The 15,959-nt window shown below is 29.9% G+C and overlaps 2 protein-coding genes and 2 pseudogenes across 3 annotated transcripts; all 4 read left to right on the top strand.

The window, feature by feature from the left end:
* The first annotated feature begins 2,685 nt into the window (after window positions 1–2,685).
* LOC149888334 (uncharacterized) lies at window positions 2,686–5,121 on the top strand (annotated as a pseudogene).
* A 416-nt stretch (window positions 5,122–5,537) lies between these two features.
* LOC149888332 (uncharacterized) lies at window positions 5,538–14,031 on the top strand (annotated as a pseudogene).
* On the top strand, window positions 6,731–9,082 carry LOC145188252 (uncharacterized). Of its 2 annotated transcripts, none has more exons than XM_090087644.1 (2): window positions 6,731–7,009; window positions 7,170–9,082. In XM_090087644.1, exon 2 carries the CDS (start codon window positions 8,045–8,047, stop codon window positions 9,011–9,013), a length of 969 nt encoding a protein of 322 aa, XP_089943770.1. In that variant the 5' UTR covers window positions 6,731–7,009; window positions 7,170–8,044; the 3' UTR covers window positions 9,014–9,082. The 2 variants fall into 2 exon arrangements, with proteins under 2 accessions (XP_089943770.1, XP_089943771.1); XM_090087645.1 differs by having other exon boundaries at window positions 6,738–7,009.
* LOC149888333 (uncharacterized) lies at window positions 9,384–11,612 on the top strand. Its single transcript, XM_090088001.1, has 6 exons — window positions 9,384–9,643; window positions 9,743–10,003; window positions 10,107–10,223; window positions 10,469–10,716; window positions 10,856–11,021; window positions 11,417–11,612. The coding sequence occupies exons 1-6, from the start codon at window positions 9,448–9,450 to the stop codon at window positions 11,563–11,565; spliced, it is 1,137 nt and encodes a 378-aa protein (XP_089944127.1). The 5' UTR covers window positions 9,384–9,447; the 3' UTR covers window positions 11,566–11,612.
* Window positions 14,032–15,959: the final 1,928 nt, after the last annotated feature.

The raw sequence follows: 15,959 nt of genomic DNA, 5'->3' as shown, positions 1-15,959 counted from the left end.
AGTCTGTTTTAATATATCTTGAGTATTTTTAAGGTATTCTACTTTATTTAGACCTTATCAGACAACTTGACCATAGCAACGGCCCCTAGCAACACAAACTTAGGTTTATGATTGCCTTTTCTCTTGGCCTTAGCATTAGTTTTTTGTCAAATTTGGTTAGTTACGCATTAGATTAATAGGCCAGCATGGTTTTACAAAAATATAGAATAAAACAGTGAAGAGAAGTTGCTATTTTTGTATGACTCATCATAATTTATTTTGTGATAATTTATTGTTGTGTTTGAAAAGCTTTGTGTTATTCATATTATTTAGTATAATTTATCAGTTTTATATTATATATTTCAGAATATTAGAATATTAAATATAATGGGAGACAAAAAAAATTATAAGTTTAAAAAAAAGAACATTTCGTGGCAACCAGTGGAACAAAACACCTACCCTAGAAGACGAAAATGTTAAGCATGTTTCAGTGCCAGCAAAGTTTCTTTAGAAAAAGTTGATAATAATAGTAATGCAGAAAACTATAATATTATAATAAACTTCTCAATTTTAAGAAAAGTTGTTGATAGTATTGGCAGTTGTCCAGAATGTAACAGTTGTATTGTTTTTACAGAAAACAACGATAAACGAAGTGGATTTTGTCACAAGTTGAATTTTAAATGTACCAAATGTAAATTTAAGTATTGTAATTTTACATCTGATAGTGTTAAAAAAACTGTACCAAAACAAGGCAGAAACTATTTTGATATCAACCTTAAAATGGTTATTGTTTTCCGTGAAATTGGCAAAGGACACCAAGCCTTTGTGGACTTAGCACGAATTGCAAACACTTCTTGCAAAAACGCGGACATGTTTCACTGAATGGTATGGTGACCACAATTTCAGAAGGGCGATGTATTGATTTTGAAGTCTTTTGCAAGTATTGTACGGGATGTAGAATGTGGAAAAAAAAGCAGAACCATCCAGCTTATACTGAATGGAAGGCTAATCATATTTGCTTCTTAAATCACGCAGCATCGTCTGGGGCAATGGAAAGTGCTGGAGTTGTAAAGATATTTAATCGCCATGTAGAAAAAAATGATTTATTTATAAATATTATTTGGGAGATGGGGATTCCTCTGCATTTAATGATGTGCTTAACAGTAATCCATATAGTAAGTTTCAAATCGAGCCAGAAAAGCTAGAGTGTGTTAGGCATATACAGAAGCGCATTGGTACAAGACTACGTAACCGAAGAAAAGATAAACATCATGGTAGTCGGTTAACTGGAAAATGAAAATTGACAGAATGCACAGTTAATAGAATACAAAACTATTTTGGTATGGCTATTCGACAGGCTGCAGCTAATAATTATTTAAGTGAAAATGCAAAAGGTATACCAAATGAAAAAGGACATTCGCTTAGTTCTTTACCATTAACCTAATTTTCCGGATCAGTTTCATCGCCACGTATTATATCCAGTGGGTCCTGATAGTTGGTGTAAGTGGAAGAAAGGAAACTCTGCAGGTAACAGCATTACACACCCAAAGTTAATTTACCAGTATGGATATATGATATTATTAAGAACGAAGTCATTATTTGTACGCGCGTACAAATAATGAACCTATAATATAAAAATCATTTGTACACGAAAGCTACGTATTTATGACGTAATTTATTCGGTAATTATTCGAATTTAAATATCTGAGGTATTAACAAACACTTAACTCTTTTTTGCATCTGTAAGTATTACGATATTTTATTTACAATAACAACAACAACAAAAAATTTTTTGCGCATTGTTTGATTGGGTGTTACAATAAAAGCTGTTATCAAAAAGTGCACTCAACTAAAATGAAAGTTGCACCACTACTGTTGTCATATAAATAAGTTATGTTGTGAACCAACCTTGTAAACAACAACTTGGATCACTTACACTTTTTCATGTGCAAAATTTTTCTGAGACCAGTTTTAATTAATATAATTTGTTATATAACTTTAGAAATGAAAGAAAGTGACCGCTTCGATTCATTTGCCGATTTTGAGTTGAAGTTAATAGAGTACTGTGAAGAAAATAGTCACCCTATACACAACAGAATTAGTCACAAGCTTAAGGTAATATTTAGTTAGTATTTTAGGTAATATTTTTTTGAAACTAAGATTAATATTTGTGTAACATTTCAAATGACCAACATTTTAAAGAGTAAATGTGTAGACCTTTGATCATTTTAAGTTTTTAAGGAAAAACTTTCATACGTTAGATTGTAGCTTGATGACAGCAAAGCTGAAAAGTTTATTTATAATGATCTTCTTATTACATGCGTACACTATGGGAAACCACGCCCAAGCAAAGTGACAACTTGTAGACCGCATCAAACAAAAATTGTCATTGACTGTCCAATGAAAATTAGATTACAGCTAAAATGTTATGAAAGTAAAATAGACAGTTTTGCTTTAGAGGAACACAGTAATTAAACTTAATATCTATTTTGTAATTTAATTGTTTAGAACAATTAGATGAAGCTATTTCTTGGCTTTAGATAACTTAGAAATTAGTCTTAGTTTTTTTACAGAGTTAAACATTTTAACTAAATTTTTTATTTAAAAAAAACTAAATTATTTTAATTAAAGGTGATTCAACTAGAAAAGGCCCACAACCATCCAACAAGTAAAGAACTATTTTGTTGCTATCCTAGGAATAGAAAGATGACAATGCAGGAGGAAAAACTTATAATAAATTTAACAAATGCTAATGTCACCCCATTACAGATAAAAAAAATATTGCATTTAGATGGTCACATGAAATGTGTGACTAGTCAGGATTTGCACAACTTAAAAGCTAGGAATAAAAAAGTTGAGCGTAGTAATAATAATGAAGGACAGTTGCTGGTAGATGCTGTTAACAAACTTTTAGAAAAAGATGATGGTGACTCAGTTTCTATTCTTCAAAACGATGATGAGTTACAAGCTATATAATGGCAAACTAGTGTGATGAAAGAGAAATTTAAAAGATATGGTGAAGTAGTTTTTGTGGATTCTACTTACAAAGTTAATATTAAAGGATTTCCACTATTGGTTTTTTTTAGTAGAAGATGGTTTAAGATTTTGAGTGCCAGTTTTATTTGCTTTTGTTCAGCATGAGGCTATAGACATCTTCAAATGGGTTGTGGAATGGTTTTCTACACAAAATAATAACATCATAACTAAAGTTATTATTGTGGTCAAAGATATTGGATTAATAAATGTTTTGAGTCCTACATTTTTGCATTCATCAGTGTTGCTGTGTCGTTTTCATCTAATAAAGTACATCAAAAAAGTTGTCTTACAGTTGTCTGTAGCTCCATCAACTAAATGTGAGCTGATGAATTTGATATTAAAAACGGTATATGCTAATTCAGAAACTGATTACCATGAAGCATACGAGAGTATGGTGAATAATCATGAGTTCCCTGAATCCTTTAAAACATATTTTTTAAACAATTGGCATTCATGTAAGGAACAATGGTGTACAGCTTATCGTAAAAATAAGTTAACACTAGGTAAAAACACCAACAATAGAATTGAAAACTTTAATTGACAGTTAAAAAAAGTTATCAAACCTAGTATGCATTTGTCTGAAACCATTAAAAGACTTAATGATGCCACACCACACATTTCCAGTGACAAGAGCTATAAACAATACCGAGAGATAGGTGTTGCCAAATCTGGAATGCCTAAAGAAATTGGATAGTCACTAACAAACTTTGCAACAGATTTAGTCTCTTCGCAGTTTCAAAAGTATTTAACCAAGGAAAATGTTGAAATGGTTTTGCACAATAAAATTAATATACTTTTGACTAAAGACAGTTGCCAGTATATCATTAGCAATGACTTCACTGATTGCACATGTTCTTTTTTTAAGGATTTTCAATTACCTTGCTAGCATAATTTTTTTGCGAGAAATTTTAGAAACATGCCACTGTTTGACAATAAACTAGAAATGACTTTGCCATTAAGGTGGAAAAAAACTGAAGTTTTAAGAGATTTTGCGACATCTGATCAATTTTCAACATTAGACATATCAAATGTTGACTACAAATCACAAAATAAACAATTGAAAAATAGTATGTATGAAGAAGAACGATATAGAACTGCTCACACAGAAACTGAGGCTTTAGCTTGTTACCTTGCAACTTGTGGGGGAGCAGACTTTGAACAAAAGTTATCACAAGTAAAACACTTGCTAAATATGCAGCAATCAGGCAACATGGTTGAAATTGCATCAGTTCCTTCAACTAATAATATTCTGTCAGATTTAAAGTTATCATCTTCCAAGGATGAATATGACCAGAAAATAGTAATTGAAAACACAAAAGAAATACTGGATGAAATATATTTCAATATAGACACAACATCAGGTTTAACATCAGAATCTATTAAACAATCAGACAAAAAAAACTATGTAATACTTGAAATAAGATCTTCTTTAAGAGTGCCAGCTGTCATAAGATCGAAAGGACGGCCAATAGGTAGAAAGCCATGGAACTCTTTCACATTGCGACCTTCAATATCAAAACAAATAGCTAAATCAAGAAAGCATGTAAAATCAGAAACAATCAATGTGACAAACGTTACTGATTTTCTGTATGAGAGGATTTTGTGTAGCAAGATGTCTGACATTGATATAAATGCAGCACAAGTCATTTTAAAAAATAAGTTTTCATCAATACAGGGATTACAGGACACTTTATTGGGACAAACTTAAACATATGATATAATGCCGCAAAAATGATTCAAATCTTGCATGATGGTAGCCTACATTGGTTGCTAGTTAGCACTTTGATCTGTTCCCCTGAACAAATGAAAATATATGACTCAATGAAGTCATACACACCTTCAATGGAAGTTAAATTGCAAATTGCATCAATTTTATGCTGTCCACTAAATAAGATATCTTTTGAATACCAATCTTGTCAACAACAATTTGGATCAATCGATTGTGGCTTATTTGCAATTGCATTTGCTTTAGATTTATGCATGGGTGTTGATGTTAGTACCATATTATCTGATCAGAATACCATGAGAAAACATTTGCATGATTGTCTGCAAAACAACTACTTTACCCCTTTTCTACGTAGTGCAAAAAGTGCAGCTGTGCATTAGGGCATCCCGTACTTTTCAAAAATCATCTTTTTTTACTATAAACACCTGGCCCCAAGTATTTTTTTGTTTTAAGGTTTATAAATGTTGGATCTGTTAAAAAAAAAAAGATATTGTGAAGCCTCTATTTGCAAAAATGGAGTTGATTGTTTCATATATTAGATGAAAAAATTAACTTAAGGCGAAAATAAAATTCTTGCGCGGGCAATAAAAAACCAATTACACTTCTTGATAAAAATAAACTTTTTTTTCTAACAAACATAAAACAAAGTTATAGAGAGAGCACTTAAAGAAATATACTTTAATATAAGGATTTGATTTACCCTTATATTTATACATTTTTCATATTTCAATTTTTTTGTAATTATTTATTTTAACCCATCAATATTACATTGTCAAAGTTAAGCAGATATTTAACAATGAGTATGAATCGGTGTAAAAATAATGATGGTGTGAAAACAAGAAAAAAGGCAAGCACAGCTATGTCTGATTTAATTGGTATTATATACACATTTTTAAAGTAAATTTAATATAGTAGTATTTGAATATTACAAATAATTTTTTAATAATATTATATCATTTTAATAATGTTGTTATTGTTTTCTTATAAAAAAAGTTGTCTTAATATTATGTTGTTAATAATAAAATTAATAATATTAATAAATAACACAATGATAATATTTTCTTTCCAGGGAAAGGAAGAGATTTTATGCCATCTGAGCTACCAACTCTTGGTGCTGTTCTTCGTAAAGCTATACTGATTAAAGAGTTATCAGCAAAGAAAATCTATCCATTAGATGATTTGGTCAAGGAGACTAGATTGGAAGTTGTTAAATAATGGCAAAAAGCAAACTCAGAATTTTCACCTCCAGTTAGTTACACAGATAAGTCTATTGACAGAAAGATCAAAAAAGCATATAATGATGTACAGGACATTTGCAGAAAAAGGTTTACCAAAAAGGAAGAAATAGACAAAACAATAAAGTCTATCCCAAACAAAATTTTACGTACTAAATGCGTATTCAAGCAAAATAATACGTAAGATACGTAAATTTACGAATAGAGTACGTATTTAATAGTACGTATTTCTTAATCCGTATCTATACGTTTTATTACGTATTTAAACTTACAAAATATATTTCAAGGTTAAAATACGTATTTTTAGGTATTTTAAAATACTTAGGTTTTTATTTTTTTTATCGGTTACCGTTAGTTAAATATGGCCCACACGCTTTGCTTTTTTTATATAAACGAGCAGATTCAGAAAGTTTAGAATTTATTATTTATATTGTCAGTACATCACTATTATAAGTTTTTATAAGTTGTTATTATAAAAAAATGGGAATCAAAATTATAGACTTAAGCAATTTTTGGTGAATTAAAAGCAATTTTTTTATGTCATAAATTATGATATTATTCTTTCTTTCTAATACAAAATTTGCATTTAAAAAGTGTTAAATACTGACCTTGTTATAATATTTTGAAATATAAATACTAAGTAAACTATATAATGGACCATAAAGAATTAACTTACGATATATATATATATATGTGTGTGTGTGTGTGTGTGTGTGTGTGTGTGTGTGTGTGTGTGTGTGTGTGTGTGTGTGTGTGTGTGTGTGTGTGTGTGTGTGTGTGTGTTGTGTGTGTGTGTGTGTGTGTGTGTGTGTGTGTGTGTGTGTGTGTGTGTGTGTGTGTGTGTGTGTGTGTGTGTGTGATTACTTTTAATAATAATAAATTATTTAAACTTCCTTATCATTGTTACATTAGCATTTATGTTAGAATAATTTAATCAAGTAACAAATATTAAGAAAAAAAAACATGTCTTCTTCAAGAAATATTCGTAGAAAAGTTGCCATTGCAGTCAGTAGCTGTTTGAATATAACAGATGGTTTGTTTTATTAATAGTTTCAAATGCTTTGATATAAAATCTTTTTTTTTTAATCAGTGTTATTACTTATATTATTAGTTATTTGAATTTTATTTAAAGTGTCATGTTGTTATATTATTATTTGTGTTACTTTTTTAACTGTGTTTACCATTAATTTTAGGATATCAATATGAAGATTCATATTTGGAGAAGTCTGATAATCTAATTTTTGATTCCAATTCTTCAATTTCAGAATCTATTTCCGATTTTGAGCCTTCATTATGTTCTTCAAGTGATGAAGTTTCTACCAGCAGTGATTCTGGAAAAAAAAATCCAAGTGAATTTGAGTTGCTAATTAAGTTACGGGATTGTGCAATTGAAAACAATATACCTTTTTCAACAATGGACAAACTGTTATTGATTTTAAAACCTTATCATCCTCAATTGCCAAATTGTTTCAAAACCTTATTGAACTCAAAACCTGCAACAATTAGAAATGTATCTAATGGAGAATTTTTGTATCTTGGTGTTGAACCATTTCTTCAAACACTTAGTGTTTCTAGCCCATCAATTATATCTTTGCAATTTAATATTGATGGTCTTCCACTTTATAACAATTCTGAAATATCATTTTGGCCTATTCTAGTTAAAAAAGTTAGTGATTCAATGTCGCCAAAAGTTGTTGCCATTTTTTGTGGAAAAGGAAAACCCAGTTTACATGATTTTTTTTCCCAATTTGTGACATAAGTAAATTATATTAAAACCAATGGTGTTACAATCAACTCACACTTATGCAGTATTCATATAACTAATTTTGTATGTGATGCCCCTGCACGTGCATTTATTAAGTGCATAAAGTACCATTCAGGCTATTCCAGCTGTGATAAGTGTACTGTAGAGGGTGAGTGGCATAGCAAGGTTGTATTTTTAGAAACAGATGCACCCCTCAGAACATTAGAAAGTTTCATTTCGAAAGAAGATGATAGTTATCATAATGGGGACACACCTTTATTGGGAATTCCTATTCATCCGATTAATAGCTTTCCAAATGACTATATGCATTCTGTATGTTTGGGGGTTGTTCGAAGACTTCTGAATTTTTTTTCTTCTGGACCATTCAGTGTCAAGTTATCTTCACAATCACTAAAAACTATATCAGATCGCCTAATCCATATTTCGTCATTCTTTCCTTCTGATTTTAACAGACGGCCTCGTTCATTAGAGAGTATGAAGAAGTGGAAAGCTACAGAATTCCGATCATTTCTCCTTTATTCAGGACCTATTGTTTTGTGTGATATTCTCAGTCAACCAGTTTATGAGCATTTTCTTATTTTACATAGTTCAATATTTTTATTATGCAGATCTCAAGAACACAAAGTTATTAATTTTTGTGGTAAGCTGTTAAAAATATTTGTTACAAAGGCTATTACCTTGTATGGAAAATCATTTATGACATATAATGTGCATTCCCTTATACATCTCCACAACGACTGTTTGCAATATGGATCCCTTGGCAATTTTTGTGCTTTTCCCTTTGAAAATGCACTAAGACACTTAAAAAGAAGAATTCAAAGTGGGTATTTGCCTCTTCAGCAAAATGCTTCCAGTCTTGCTAATTACAAAGCTGAACATACACAAAAAATGCATACTGATGGAGTTTTCCTTCAACATTGTGGTGGACCATTACCAAATCATGGTAATTTTTTACAATATAAAGTCTGCCATTACAAAATTAAAAGGTTTTCAAGTGGTTTGCGTGATAGCTCGGTAATGATTGAACACAAATGTTATCAAATTGTTAACATCTTAGTAGAAGATTTAAGAAATCCATTACTCTTAGCCAGACATTTTACAGTGCAAACAGATTTTTATGACGTGCCACTTGCTAGTTCAAAACTCTCTATTTTCAAAGTTAGTTGTCTCAGTGAAACCTTGCATACAGTTCCATTCTCTGATGATGTTATTAAATGTTGTTGCCTCCCATATTCTTCCTCCTATGTTGTTTTCCCATTATCAGACATTTGAATTCCTATTATATTCTAAATTTCTATACTTCTTGACAATATGAACTAAAAAATAAATTTTTATTATATAATAATTGTTTTTAATGTATATCATATACAACATGTTTATTATTCTTTTTTGGTTTATTTTGCTTACAAGTGCTATAATTTATTTGTGCAGATTTAGCAGTCTATTATGTAAAATTGTTAACTTCAAATTCATTATTTCTTTATTGTAAAGTTTAAATTTACAGAAAAGGCCGCTCTTGATCATATAACTTGAGTTACATTTACTTAATTATATATTACTCAATTTCTTGAGTATATATCAGAGTTAGACATTACAATTGTAATGTCTAACTCTGATATATAGACAAGAAATTGAGTAATATATAATTAAGTAAATGTTTGCTTTAAATTTTTTTTTTTAGTATTTAAAATTTTTATTCATTAAATATGTCTTATGCAGTTGTTGTTTTTACTAATGACAATGAAGTGGCAACAGTGTCCAGCAAGTGGTTTAAAGCTCCTGGCTGTGTTTTGTGGCCCAATTGTAGAGTAGAAAAAAAACTCCAAAACATGTTGTTAAATCACAAGGAACCAGAAGCTAATTGGATTTCCTACGAAGTACGAGTGTTGTCCAGCAACATATGTATGCTTTTTACTGTCAATGTTATTGTAAAAATTTCATTTTACCAAATGAGAATGTTTGACAGTCTAATTTATTATCTTTGTTATTTTATTTTTCTAGTATCTCTCAAATCAGCAAAAGAAAAGGAGCGACTTGCTGAGGAAAACTCTGATCTAAGTTCAGCTGAAGATGGCAGTCGAGTTTTACATGCCCCTAGCAGATTTAATAATCAAGAATTTTCCCAACCACCGGCCAAAATCAGAAAAATTATTTCAAATTCACATACTACTCCCTCACCCTATCTTAACTATCCCTTGTTTCCAGTTACACCATCACTAGCTTCTTGTCCACCCTTAATTCAAACTTTAACGTCACTTCCTGGTAAGCTGGTTGTTTTGTTTTATTAAAATGAACATGTTTTGTTTATTGATTTTTTAATATACTATCTCTCTAAAATATGCATTTTTACTTATCGTTTTTTAAGCTACTTCTAACTGCCAAACTACTTCACTTCTTAATTATCCCTTATTTCCGGATAAATCAACACCAGTTTCTGAACATTTGTTTTCAAATTCCATTCAAACTCAAGCATCACTTCATTGTGAGTTTAAAAGTTGTTTTTGATTGTTGATTGAACATGTTATTTTATTGTGACATGTTCTAATAAAGTGTTTTTTTATAAATGTTTAAAAAATTTAATTATTTATCTTAATTTATTCTGTATTAATCACAAATATTTAAAAAATTTTCCTGCATTTACGGGTGGAGAAATAGTTTTATAATTTTCTCTGCAGCCGATGTTTGGCATTTATGTTATCAGGAAAATTTATACTTATTTTTTATTAGGCAACCTTCCTTGTGAACGTCATTGTACCCATGTTGTTGCATGGTTTGAAAAATTGTTTCGAGAAATCCAGCAAATGCGCATAGAACAAGAAGCTATAAATCGACGCTTTCAGCAACATTCACAATGTCAAATTGAAATTCAACATCTAGATAGCAATTTTTTGAATTGTCTTCCTCTGGACGGTGATCTTGATTTTGATCGGTTTGGCATGGAAATAGATGCTGACAAAGGAAAAAGAACTGCTCTGGTAAGAAAACTTTTATGATATTTTGTTTAGTCTTTCTATAGAAATTTTTTTTTATAGGTACCTCTCTTTTTGTGGAAAAATGTGTTTATGTAATCATAAAAATATAAATTAATAGTACAAATTTTTCTTGTTGTTTCAGATAAGTTATTTCCGAAAAAGGTCTGACGCAAGTGTGAACAAGACCATAATTAATATATTGAGGAGTTTGTTGAAAGACAATGTTCTTGGATGTTATTCAAGGGATGGGAAACGTGGGAAAAAAAGTTTTGCTTTAGCAAAAGGAAATTTTGTTTCAATAATACAAGGTAACATTTATCTAATTAATAATAATTAAATATTAATTATTATTAGTACGTATATATAATGTATATAATGATATTATTTTATATAATGATATTATAATGTATATAAAATTAATAATATTTATTTGTATGTATATATAATGTATATAATATCACGTATATAAAATTAATGATATTTATTATTATGTATATATATATAATGTATATAATATCATGTATTTATAACAATAAATGTATGTAAGCATATATTGTTAGATCAGCGCACACACATACCAGTGGGGGATTAAGAACTTTTTGGGATCTAAGGCTATTTTAATTCAGGGTTCCCAGTTTCTAATAGTAGTTAGCGTTACTTTGATTATGATAAGTGTATTTATTTTTCGATCTGTTAAATTTAGATGTTATTTCAAAAGTTCATAAAGGCGTATCGATTGTCGAAATAAATGTTGCTATTTCGGAGCAATTAAAAAGACTAAATCAAAGGAATCGAAGTGCTCTACTTAAATCAGCCGAGGGAACAGCACCCGAAATGGCAGAAATAGTTTAATAACTAATTATTGGATTAATGTTAAACTAAAATTTAAAAATACAGAACGTCTTGTTTTTTGTTATTAAGGCTTACAAGTTGTAAATATCCCTATTACGTCCAAAAGTTACTTATTATATTATAAATAAATACGATTAATATTTGTCTGTAAAGACGTTCTAAATATACATATTTAACATAAAAAGGTACTGTAAAAATACGACAAAAAAAGTTCGCTAACGAAGTTACGTATATAATACGGAAAAAAGAAAGCAAAAAATACGTATTATTACGTTAAAAAGAAACGTATTAATACGAAAAAAAGATACGTATTTATTACACCCTACCAGCGGCCAAAAGTACCGTAATTAATACGAAAAAAAAAATACGAATACATACGTATTAAATACGTAAAATGTTGTTTGGGATGTCAAAATTGTTCGATATAACTAACTGCAAGTGTTCTATTCTTTTTTGTAATGAATCAAATTGTCTGGGATGTGAAAGAATGGTTCACATCAACTGTACATGTAAAAAATCAGGATGAATTCCCTTGATAGAGTTAGAATTTACTTATGCACAGAGAAGAAAATAGGGGGAAAAAGCTCAAGTTGTGATAGGATCGAAAGATTATAAAGAGATTATAAGGAAACAAAAGGCAATAGAGCGACGTAGTAAGAAAGAACAGTATCTTAAGAAGGCTGAAGAAAAGGAAATGTTAAGTTGCAGCCAGTTAAAAAGAAAATATGAGTTTTTGGTAAAATGTAACAATAAGAAGGGTTATTCTAAAAGTGACTTAAAATGTTCAACTCCATAGAAAACTCTGATGTATTAGATAAAAGTAAGGATTTTAAAGTAAAGCGAAGTTATATGAAGATTAAAAATACGGCTTTTGCTGCAATTAGATATGATGTTTCAAACACTGCTGCTGCTGCTGCAATTGCTTTAGGGTATTTAAAGGATATGGTGGAGGCTAAAATTTTTCCAGAATCAGCTCTTTTTTTATTGGTGGACAAAAATAAAGTGCATAGAGCCAAAAATAAGGTTATATCAGAGTGTCAGATTCTTGGAGAGAATAGACTTGAGTCTAAAGATGTTTTTTGTATTCTCTTTGATGGAAGAATTAAAAAGGAAGATCACTACACTTTGACTGATGATTATGGTAAATAACTTCATTATTTAACAAAAGAAGAAATACCTAAAAAGTCAAAAATTAAACTTGCTGAACATATTGCAAATGAAATATCATTCTGGTCTACTTTGTACAGTGTTAAATATACACTAAAGTTCATTAGCTGTGATAGCACAACTACAAATACAGGTCATAATGGAGGTGTTATCCATTGTTTAGAGGCTAAATTAGAAAGAAAGTTAGGATGGCTAATATGTTTACTTCACACAAATGAACTTTGCCTTCGACATTTAATAGAAGAGCTTGATGGTAAGACAACCTCAAAGACAGGGTTTTCTGGACCCCTAGGGAAGTTGCTTTCCAAGGTGACTGAAATGGAAAGAAATTACAATATCAAGCCAATATCCGTAGGTCCTGGCTTAGTTGAAATTTGTGAAGAAATAGTAAATGAGTTATCTTCAGATCAGAAATATGCCTAAAAAATATGCCAGACAGTAATTTCAGGAATTCTTACTGAAAGTTTGGCAAACCAAAAACCAGGCACTATAGTCCATTCAAGGTGGCTCAACACAGGCTCTTCCTTACTTTTATTGTGGGTAAGCAATCATGGATTAGAGGGAGATGAGCAAAAAAACTTAGAATTAGTTGTTAAGTTTCTTGTATCAGTTTACTTTCCTATGTGGCTCCAAATCAAAGTGAAGCATAGTTGGATAGAGGGGCTACGACACATCTTGAACCAACTCACCCTTATCAAATCTCAAGATAAAAATATACAGAAGATTATTGAAAAATATGTGAGATCTTCAGCATGGTATTCTCATTCCGAAATCTTATTGCAAACATTACTTTGCAGTCAAGATAAGATTGAAAGGAAATTTGCTGTTAATAAAATTCTGGAAATTAGAAAACCTCAAAATATGGGAAGCCTAACTCCCAGAGCATAAAAGAGTCCTAATTTAAACTGGGATGCAACCACATTGACTGACCTTATAGCATGGGAAGAAGCTTACGAACCCATCTTAACCTGTCAGATCAACAATAATGATCTAAAAAAGTTCCTGGACTGTCCTATGGTAGTTCCATATTTCCCTGTTCACACAGAAGGAGTTGAGAGGGCAGTTAAGGAGGTAAAATTAATTTTCCTAATGATTAACAATATATTTTGATTGATAAAAATTTAAGAAATACTTACTGTTATAAAAGTAGATTTTAAAACAATTAGCTTTTTTAAGGAAACTGCAGCTTCTGAAACAGTGTTTGGTTTTGAGAGAAGAGATGGTTTTATCCGAGCAAGAGCTTGAAATAGAGCGCTAATGCCTCTTTTTAATAGCAAGAAAGACCTCTATTCATTTTAGCATTTATTTTACTCAATTTTAGTTTCTATTACGGAATAAATTATGAAACGAGTATAATTTTTATTTGTTAAACTTTATAATATTGATATCGTGTTGTAGAATAAGCATTTATGAAACCTGGTACCTATACATGGGGTATGAGGCGAAGCTTACGCGTCACTCCATGCTCTCTAAAAAAATCCATTATTATTGACATCCAATCTGGTGAAAAAAATTGTCTTTTATACCATCTGTATGGGATACTCTTATACAAAGATTTTGCTCCCCCTCCCCATTTCGGTAAATATTTGCAAAAATTAAGGTCTATTTTTGCAAATGTTTCTTTCATTTAGATAGATTTTTATATATCCACCCTTAATATGTGTACCTAAAGGCAAAAAAATCCTTGGGGCCGACCTTTTTAGTGAAAGTTGAAAAGTACGGGATACCCAATAGTGCATATAGGAAATAGGTCTTGGAAAAGTTTATCCGTTTTTCCCATATATTGTGCTTGTCGCTTACCTGATAATGGTGCAGAAAAAATGGTACAGTGTAATGAATGCATGGAGTGGTATCGCATGTCTTGTGAGTAAGTACCCAATGCCGTTTTGGCACTAAAGAAAATTTGGAAATGTTCAAGATGCATTTTTTGAAATTATATTTTATATATCTTCTGTGATAATATTATGAATTAAGATTTAATGTAAGATTTAAAATTTGTTCCTGACTTTTTAATCTTAATCCTGATGTATTATATTTTTTAGATTATATTTTTTGTTATATTTACTATCTGTTGCAATGTTTGTTAAAATGGTAGTGTATTGACTTTTTGTCATACATTAGCATACATTTGCTTTTTTGATTTCTTTTACATTTTGTGATTATGTATTAAAATGTTTTTGAGTTTTGTTTATGGTGTGACCATATGAAATGACCAAGTCATTTATTAATGAAATTTTATTGTAATATATTTTTTCAAACCTTTTTAAATAAAACAGAGTGTACATTTTATTTTATACTCTATTCAGGTTCTTTTTAGACCCACATTAATTTACTTTTAGAGAAAAAAAAATTCTCTAATTATGCAGGATTTTAGCTAGCCCAACGACCAGCAGTGGAAAAAATGGCAAAGAGTATACCTAAGAATTCCCATTCTGTTTAAATATACCAAAATTCAATGACCTTTTTTTTTTTGGTACTTATAGAACGATTTCATCATAAATTTCCAATATTTGGCAAAATTACGGTATAAATATATTCCTGGCTAACACCTTGAATAAGACCTAGCGTTAACTCGAGTGTCACGGTGAATAACCGTTTTCTTAAAGCAAAATTAACGTAATGACTTTTTAGTTACTTTCAAACCGTAGTTCACCTATTTTTACTATATTATTTTATTTAAACTTATTTACTGAGCTAGTTAAAGTCTTTATATTTAGATATTATATACAATTTAAAAAATAAGCACTAGTCAAATTTTTAAGAATTGATTTTGTTCATTGTTCAATTTTACAATAAAAATTTAAAGTTTGTTTGTTGTTGATTGTTTTTATTTTTATAACTTTTATAGCCTGTTTCCTTTTTCTTTTGGAAGAAGTTACAACTAAATGACTGGTAAACTAGGCTTTTTTTTATTAGTACTGACAATTTTAGTACTGTGCAATTTCTTTTTTGTTCAATTTTGTCTTCAATCTTTTTTAAATTGTTTTAAGCAGGTTTTTTTTTTTTTTGTAGCAATTGGAAAGAGTTGAGTTGCTTTTTAGTTACTTTAACTTACTTTATTGTTATTTTTTGTTATTTGAAGGGTTAATAAAAGTATACGTTTTTAGACAGTCAAATTGATTCTGATTAATTCAATATTAGAAAAATTCAATTCTGTATTTGCACAGCTCGCTATTCGTTTTTATTTTAACTTGAAATTTTACCCAGCAAACATAAGACGTCTTAAG

Source organism: Hydra viridissima, unplaced genomic scaffold (genome assembly GCF_058129835.1).
Source record: "Hydra viridissima isolate aposymbiotic clone 2 unplaced genomic scaffold, HvirCarnegie_v1 scaffold_5, whole genome shotgun sequence".
NCBI lineage: Eukaryota > Metazoa > Cnidaria > Hydrozoa > Anthoathecata > Hydridae > Hydra > Hydra viridissima.
The sequence above is the reverse complement of the archived record's forward strand: the minus strand, read 5'-3'. Positions and strand labels throughout refer to the sequence as shown.